General features: G+C 44.8%; 1 protein-coding gene across 11 annotated transcripts in view; it reads left to right on the top strand.

The window, feature by feature from the left end:
* PRUNE2 (prune homolog 2 with BCH domain) overlaps window positions 1-9,344 on the top strand; it is a 266,030-nt gene that overhangs the window by 173,303 nt on the left and 83,383 nt on the right. For all 11 annotated transcript variants that reach the window (XM_084770072.1, XM_084770076.1, XM_084770073.1 and 8 more), the window contains exon 9: window positions 324-1,077. In XM_084770072.1, the coding sequence (XP_084626198.1) occupies window positions 324-1,077 (754 nt within the window). The remainder of the gene's footprint in view (window positions 1-323; window positions 1,078-9,344) is intronic.

Here is a 9,344-nt window from a genome sequence, read left to right as displayed (position 1 = left end):
ACACACACACACACACACACACACACACACACACACACACACACACACCCCTCTCTCAAGGACCAAGTGTTAATTAAATTAGTGCATTTCTTAAAGCATTGCTACCAATGCAGGCAGAAAAAGTATGTCTAATCCTGTCTAGCCAGCTTCAGTATACACAAATGTAATGACTATATTGTGAAACCTCTCTGTGCATAAGAAAATTAAACAGGTCCACAGAATGATAATACTTATTACTTGTCTCTTTTTAGGTGCTTGTTTGCAAAGATCACAGATCATATAATGTGCTAATTCACCTGTTTGTTCTCACCTTCGTATTCTAGACAAGGAGATACTGGAGTTAGAAGAAGAGAAAGTAACTCCCACCAAAGGGCCTCAGCAGAAAAAATTAGAATATCAGGAAGATAAGCAGGCAGAAAAGGGCGAAGACCATCAAGCACTAGCTGTGGATTACATACTTGTAAGCCATGAAAATGATTCGCCATTGAAAGCAGAGGCCTGGGAAGCTGGAGAAAATGGCCCCAAATTAGAACAATTAGGTTCCAGGGAGACAGGGCTCCCAGAAACGCAATTAGTGGCTGTCTCAGACACATGTCAGCCTGAGCCTTTAAATGATGTCAAAGTTCATTCTGCAGAGAATATGTCTTCCAGCCACAAGAGGGCATCTCTTCTTGAAAACCCTGCCCAAGATCAGAGCTGGATGGTCTTGGGCCACAGTGAGGTAGGTGACCCATCCGCAGAAGCCAGGAACTTGGGTCCTGGGTCTCCTGAAAAAACTGCGGAGCCATTCTGGAGTCTCAGTTTAGACAAGGCCCCCCAGCCGCAGGTTCTGGGAGGAAATAAGCCTACAGACTCTTTAGCACTAGAGGAAGTTGCTGGTTTGAGCGGCCAATCAAGGAAGAGCAAGAGACAAGGTCAAACTGGTCTAGATGCAGTTCCAACACAAGCCACCACCCACGACAATGAATGGGAAATGCTTTCACCGCAGCTGTCCAAGAAAAACAGGATCCCTCCACAGGAAACAGAAGCAGAGACAGAGTTCCTTGAGCCTGGACCCAGAAAGCCAACACCGGATGGGTAAGCAAAACATTTGATTTATTTTTTTTATGAAAATGACTTTATTTAGAAACCAGAGAAACAGTGAGTTGTGTTTGTGACACATGAGGATACCAGAGTGAGAAGACCTTTTCTGACATTTGTTACAAGCCGTGTCGTCAGCAAAAACAATCGCTAGACAGCCATCGGCAAAAGGATGCTTTCCAGCCAGTCTGCACCCACCCTGCTGACCTCAGTACCTATGTGAACTCCGAAACAGGCAAGTGGACCTGGAGTAGCTGGTCTCTCTCCAGGACCTACTATGCGCAGGGCGGCTTGCCCTCATCAGCTTACCTGACCCTCACGTTCTGGGGGCTAAGGCAGGGATAGGGGAGGAAGAACTCAAGGTTCAGGGTGTTTCTGTAATTGTTCAGGTTCATCTTAAATGAACAGAGTGAGTGCTCTGGGCCTCCAAGCTTCCCGAAGCCAAAGCCTCTGCCTTCCTTACTGACTTGTACAGAAAAAAACTATTCTGTGGTTTCATATAAACACCTGGCTTTCTGGTGGGACTCTCAGGAGAATCCAGAGCAGGTTCAAGATCAGTGTGTAGTGCTCCAGGCCTGATTGGCTAAGGGTTGTCAGATGGTCATCAAATCAGCTGTACCGCTGACCGTTCACCAGGTATAGGGCTTTTAAGGTCCCCCCCCCCCCATGGCCATTTATGGGACGCCAAAGGGCAAGAAGCAAGAAACAGAACACCATTGCTGCCCTTGAGATTTGGGATCTGCTGATATTTAAAATTTTCCTTTCTCTCATTTGCCCTTCAAAATAGTGAGAAATAAGCAGAAAGGAAGATATCCTTTGCCTTAAAATGTAGTGTGGTATGCGCTGTGACATGTATGCACCTGCCCTCCCCACAAAAAAATAATTAGTGCAATTAAAATATTGTGTAACTGTGGTATAAGCAAGGTGCCTCCTGTGCTCAGTTAAAGGGCTGTGTGTGGCATAGGTACTCTGAATCAAAGTATTTGGAACTCTGCCTACCTCTCCCAAGATCATTTACATACTTAAAGATTAAACCTCAAGCTTAAGTTCCCTCATCTATAAAATCAGCGGGCTAGGCCAGATGATTTCAAGCCTTCCTCCTTAATTGGTATGAGATCGAAGTGTGTCCAAAACGCTTGCAAACTCACAAATAGCATTTGTTGTTGAAAGTAGCAGAGAAAAGAAAGACAAGGAGGAGAGTGTTTGAAGGTTTTCAGAAAAACCACAAGGAATTTTAATGGCGAGGCATTTTAGTCGGTCTACTCTTTTTTTTTTTTTTTTTTTTCCTGTCAAGCTACTTTCATCTAGGCAGACCCTCAGATCAGTTAACGGACAGATCAGTTAATGGATCCTAGCCCACCTTCCCCTCCACCCACCACCCTTTCCACCCAGCCTCTGCAGTGAAGAACCTTCCCTTGCCGCTGCCACTGCCTTCACATAATTTACTCGAAGCACACCTGAAATGTTCTCACCACAGGAAGTGCAGTGTAGTGTTTAAAGCCTTGTTTTGCACACCTGAGACCCTGGCTTCAATCCCTAATACTGCAAAGCGACACAAGACGAAGCAAGTGGCCCATAGTGGCTGTCTAGATGGGGGCCTCAGACCAGAAGCTTCAAAGCGCTTGTCCAAAACCCCACCACTCTCTCTCTGGAAATAGGAATTAGGGGTAAGGCCCCACCAGCTGCTTTCACGGTTTCTTCCCTGAGACTCAGACACATTCTTAAATTTGACAGCTATTCACTGAAGTCACAGTTCTAGACTTGACGATGTTTCATATCTAATTAAAGAGTGAGACATAGACAACAGTGCAAATAATAGTGACCAGTGCTATTTCAAAGGCACACAGTTGCCACCCATGTGCATCTGCTGTCAACCGGCTCCTAGGCACTGCATATATGGTCTCTGTGTTCTCACTAGTTTTACACCAACGGGACACAGGCTAGAGTCATTTTGGAGGAATGAACCTCAGTTTAGAAAATGTCCCCACTGGATTAGCCTGTGTGCAAGCCTGTGATGGTTTTTCTTTTTCTTTTCTTTCTTTCTTTTTTTTTTTAAGATTTATTTATTTTGATGTGCATATTTATTTTGCCTGCATGTATGTCTGGAGGATCCAAGGTTACCGGATCCTCTGGAACTCGAGTGACAGACAGTTGCGAACTGCCATGCGGATGCTGAGAATTGAACCCAGGTCCTCTGGAAGAGCAGCCAGTGCTCTTAACCGCTGAGCCATCTCTCTAGCCTGTGATACATTTTCTTGATTAATAGCTGATGTGGAAGGGCAAAGCCTATTGTGGGTGTTGCCACCCCTGGGCTGGTGGTTCTCGGTGCTATATGAAAGCAAGCCGAGCAAACAATGAGAAGAAAGCCAGTAAGCAGCATTCGTGGATGGCCTCTGCATCAGCTCCTGCCTCCAGGTTTGAGTGTCTGCCTTGGCATCCCTCAGTGATGGGCAGTGATGTGGAAATATAAAGTAAGCAAACCTTTTCTTGCCCCAGTTGATTTTGGCTGTGGTGCTTTATCACAGCAATTGAAACCCTAACTGTTGCATTTGCCAATGGTGGCAGTGTAAGCTGTAGGCTGTCTTAGACTAGACCAAACAGAAGATCAAATACCACTTCCCAGAGGCACGATAGACAGTGACTGGTAAGCCTGATCCTTTCTATGTGGTCACGGAGCACGTCTGCAGAGTATTGGGCAGCATATAAACCTCTCTCCTCCTCCTCCTCCCGACCCTTTTGTGCTAAGAATTGAGTCCAGATTGTGATGCATGCTAAGCAAGAGCTCTAGCACTAAGACTTCCCACCCTCTCTTAAAATGTAGACACAGACTGATCAGAGGGATAGCGTGTAAACATAGGGATAAGAGCTGGGACAGGCGAGATGGCTCGCTCAGTAAAGGTGCTTGCTACCAAGCCTGACAACCAAGCTTGAGTCCCAGGACCCACATGGTATAAGGAAAGAACCGAGTCCCGAAAGTTGTCTTTAAACCTACACACACACACATATACATATGAACACACATAAACAGACACACAAAAAATAAAAATGTAAAAAAATATAAAGAAAAAAGAAAGGGGCAGTGATGTTATTAAATTCTAGTCAGTATTTACCAAAGACATAGAACTCCTATTCATTTAAAACTCTCCAACACAAGGGGCTAGAAAAATGGCTCAGCAGTTAAGAGTACTTGCTGCCCTCGCCGAGGACCTGGGTTCAATTCTAAGCATCCATCTGGTACCATATAACCATCCGTAATCGAAGTTCCAGGATACCCAGCAGATGTGCATACAGTACACACACGTGCATACAGGCAAAACATTCATACATATAGAGTAAATAAATAAATCTAAAACAACAACAACAAACCGCTTCCATCCACCATCTCAGCTACATAAAACCATTATGTTTGACTTATAAATATATTGACACTCTGAGTTGTATAAAGTGATAAAAGGAAGCGATTCCCAATAATACTGAGGGAAAATGGCAACACATATGTAATCTTTTGGAGACACAGGCATGCAGAAGAAGGGCAGGGAGAGGAAGAGGAGGCGGAGGGAGATGGGTTTCCTCTTGCCACGTGTGTCTGTGGAGTAGTTAGGAGTAGCTGGCCTTTGTATTTGTTCCTCTGTTCTAAGAAGGGAGGTAAACATCGCTCCCTAAAACATAGATGACGTTTAAATGTAACATATTTCACCTGCTTCTCTCTGCATTCTGTCTTTTTAAATTACCTTTCTTCTTGTCTGATAAACACCATGCCTTTAGGCCAGGTGTGGTGGTGCACGCCTTTAATCCCAGCACTCGAGAGGCAGAGGCAGTTGGATCTCTGTGAGTTCAAGGCCATCCTGGTCTACAAAGTGAGTCCAGGATAGCCAAGACTACACAGAGAAATCCTGTCTCAAAAGACAAAACAAAAACACACACCAAAAAAAAAAAAAAAAAACCACCATGCCTTTAGAAGAACTCATCTTTTTCCACATGAGTGACACTGTTAGACCTTTCTTTGTTTTTCATGAGACCTTCAAAAACCAGGCTTCGTAGGTATTAATACTTCCATGTTCTCTCTTTTTTAAAATACTTTTTTTCATATCTATCTAGCTATCAATCTGACTGTCTATCTATCTATTGGTTTTTAGTTATAGGGTTTCTCTGTGTAGTCTTGGCTGTCCCGAACTTACTATGTAGGTCAGGCTAGCCTCAAACTCGCAGTGATCCATCTGCCTCTGTCTCCCTGAGTGCTGAAATTGCAGATATGTGCCACCATGCCCAGCTGCAAAAATACTTACTTTTATTACTTCTCAATTTTTGTCCTTGTGTGCCTTTGTATAAGGTGTGCATGTGAGTACAGGGCGCCTACAGAGGCCCGAGGCATCAGCTCTCCTACAGATCTTTATGGGCAGTTATTTTCCTTCCCTGGAAGAACAATATCATCTCCGCCACCCCTACATTTTGTTCTCTTTATTCACTTGGATGTCAAAAGTGATGGTGTTAGGTATGGGGGACATAGAGGATCCTGACTATTTGGTAGTGGTAAGTAAACATCGTCTAAATTGCAGTTACCTTCCCTCCTTCCTCCCCACCCCATCAGTGTCTTTCTGGCCAGCCACATGAAAGCAGGCCTTTCTCAATATGGGATCACAAGTTAACAAGAATGTCATTTTTAAAAAATCTACCCAGTTGCCATTTGAGACAGGACACAAGCCGTGCTTGGCCTATTTCCTGGCTTGATGGAACATATTGACTGCATTGTCTGCTGATGTCACCAAAAAAAAAAAAAAAAAAAAGGTAAAGTTTAGACATAAGTTTTATCTCTCACTTCCAGCCCAATGCTTCTCAGTAAAGCAGCAGCTGAAAGACATACTTTCTTGAACTTTTTTGTTTGATACATTTACTTTGATTCCTCCATTGCCCACTGAAAGCCCTAAAAGGCTTAAGACTGAGTTTTCAGTGAGCTAATTTGAAAGCGGCTGAGTCAGATCTGACTCCTGACGTCTCATTCTTATCCCCCTACCCCGACCCCCAACTCTAAGGACTGAGCACAGCCTGAACACAGATTTCTCATCAGAACGGAAAGGGCTACTTCCAGTTCAATGGTTGCTTCCTGCTGAAGCTGTGTGGTTCTAGCTCAAGGGGCTGGAGGGCAGAAGGGAACCAGAGCCTTTCAATGCTCATTTCAGTTTCCCGAATGCTTGTAGGTATGGTGTTTTGTGCTCAGGTACTTTACAGCAGAAGCTGCAAAATGACATGGTAGCACATGGCTGCTTGGTTGGAAGAGGAACACAGAAGAGCTGCTCTGTGCTTCTGGCTTCCAGCTGTGGGAGAGTCCAAAGCGTGCCTCTGGCTGAACTTGAAATGCCAGAAGAAAAGCTGATGGAAACTGATGGTATTGGGGAAGATGAGACAGTGTGGCTTTCTTTCTAAATTACATTTGTGTATGTGTGTCTATCTGTCTGTCTGTCTGTCTGTCTGTTTTTGCACACTCACTCAATGCACATGTGGAGGTCAGAAGACAACTTTGCCAAGTTGATTCTCTCCTTGCACCATGGAGGCCCGGGGGGGGGGGTGGTTGAATTCAGGGTTTTGGGGGGGTTGAATTCAGGGTTTTGGGTTTGACAGCAAGCTCCTTTACCCACTAAGCCATCACACCAGCCTCCAACAGCATGGCTTTCTAAAGTAGGATGTCTCGGTATATTAGGGCACAGGAAAAAAAAAAGGTTATTATATTATGCTTTCAAATTAGAAGACTTCAAGGAAGATTTAATCTAATCACGTTTATGAAGATGGTGGCAGAGTGTGAGGAGGCCACGGTGACAAGGGCAGTGGTCCAGCTATAGCAGTAGTGTTGATGTTAGTGAGTGCCCTGGTTCCAGGAGTGAGGAGAGCGGCAGCTAGAACCCAGAATTAGGTCAGAGAGGGAACAATGAGAAGGGAAACTACCTGAAGAAGTTCAGCCGGTCTGAGTGGTTCCCACATGTTGCATAGTGTTGGGGTCTGGGCCAGATAGTTCCAGGTTCTTGGCCTCTTTTCCAAAGAATTCAACTAAGGCTTTATACAGATTTGAAAGCAAATAAGCAAGCAAACAAACAAAAACAAAAACAAGGTGACATTATTTGGAAGATAGGGGCAGTGCAGACTATAGGGGAGCACACTGTCAAGAACAACAGTAGGCTTCATTAATGAGAGTGCTCAGGGGCCCCACATTTGCAGCCTGGGGTCTCTCCTATGAGATCTAACGGAGGCATAGTTTGAGTGGTTCTCCATTTTTACTGATAGATTTGCTCATTTTTTTTCTATTGTACATGTCTCTCCCCATAATGCATCTGATTTTAATCCTATGTACATCCAATTACACACAATTGTAAGATGGTGCATAGGGGATTCTCCCTAAAGGTTTATTTGAAAAACAGTTTGCCAAAACCAGCTCGGGCTGTGTATGTCACTCCTATTTTTCATATCTGGATACACTGAAACTGTACTTGAATAGATACTACCTAAATTTGTGTTTAGGGCCAGAGAGACCTACACTATTGTCCAAAATTGGCACTACACATAGTCTGATGCAAGGGGAGGGGGTCAAGGGGTTTAAGGGGTTGCTATTTGCATTATCTGGTGAGCATGTGTTTTAGTCACTTCTATTGCTATGAAGACACACTACAGCCAAGGCAAATTATAGAATAAAGCATTTATTTGAGAGCTTGCCTATAATTTCAGAGGGTGAGTTCATGACCATCATGGGCAAAAACTAAACAGGGTCCAGGGCTAAGCTTGCACCTACACTGGTCTGCCTCACATAAGGGAGTCCGACACATTTGTCCTCCCATCTCTCTCCTTCCTCCCATTCATATCTCACCAGAGTATCCATTGGTCAAAACCACCTGGAAGTCAGAGAGTGAGAGAGCCTGCAGAGAGCAAGGTGGAAATAAAAGAGCTGAAGAGGCAAACAGATGGTGCTGTGCACAGTTGGTCTAAGTGGAGAGCAATGGCCTTAACCTCTGAAAAGCACAGAGACAGGAGCGCACAAGATGAGTGAACTGTTACAGAGACAGGAATGCACAGGATGAGTGGACTGTACTCTGGTGCATTAGGGGATCTATTCCCAGGGTCTGTGGGGGTCCTTTTGAAACAAAGGCCGTCAAAAGTCACTCCAGAATTACAGAATTTAAGCTACTGGGCCCAATCAACAATGATTTTGCCGCTTCTTCTTCTTCTTCTTCTTCTTCTTCTTCTTCTTCTTCTTCTTCTTCTTCTTCTTCTTCTTCTTCTTTTTCATCCTCTTCCTCCTCCTCCTCTTCTTCTTCTTTGTTTGGTTTTGTTTTCTTTTTTAAAAATTGGTTTATTTTTAATTTATTCACTTTACATCCCAATTGTAGCCCCCTCCCTCATCTCCTCCCAGTCTCCCTCTCCCTCCCTCTCCCTCCCTCTCCCCCTTCCTCCCCTCCTCTAGTCCACTGAAAGTGGGAACCCTCCTCCCCTACCATTGACCCCAGCCTACCAAGTCTCATCTGGACTGCCTGCATCCTCTTCCTCTGTGGCCTGGCATGGCTGCCTCGCCAGGGGGAAGTGGATCAATGAGTGGGCACGAGAGTCCATGTCAGAGGCAGCCTCTACTCTCCGTATTATGGGACTCACGTGGAGAGGAGACTGTGCTGTCTATCAACTACTTCTGAGCAAGGGGTATAGGCCCTCTCCAGGCATGATCCTTGGTTAATGCATCAAGGTTTCTCTGTGTAGCCCTGGCTGTCATAAAATTTGCTTTGTAGACCTAGCTAGGCTTGACCTCATACAGATCCACCTGCCTCTGCCTCCTGGGTGCTTGGATTAAAGGCGTGTGCCATCATGGCCATTTTGCCCCTTCTATTTGCTAATATCTGGAGACATTTTGATTGACACAACTGAGGAGGAAAATGCCTTCTTAGAGTGGGCAGAGAGGAAAGATTCTGTGGCAGCCTATAGCATCTCCAAGCCTCAGAGATACAGTGGAGAGCACGTTCCATCCCAGTGCACAGCTCTCTGCGTCCCTCTCCCACCAGAAGAGAGCTCCCATTTATCTGTTTTGTTGATCCTGTTTCCACCTCCATCTGTGAGACTGTAACTTCCAAGAGCGCACAAGACTGGTTTGTCTTATGAAGCGTAATACCCCTGGTGCTTAGCATAGGGCCTGCTAAGTATTCAGTGCCTTGCAAGTTTTCCTGACTGAACAAACAGAAAACAAACAAACAAACAAACAACAAATAAAAACCCATTTGTCCAACACAATTATTCCC

Source organism: Acomys minous (assembly GCF_964271855.1).
Source record: "Acomys minous genome assembly, chromosome: 2".
NCBI classification, from domain to species: Eukaryota; Metazoa; Chordata; class Mammalia; order Rodentia; family Muridae; genus Acomys; species Acomys minous.
Note: the sequence above shows the minus strand (reverse complement) of the source record. Positions and strands in the feature narration are given on the sequence as shown.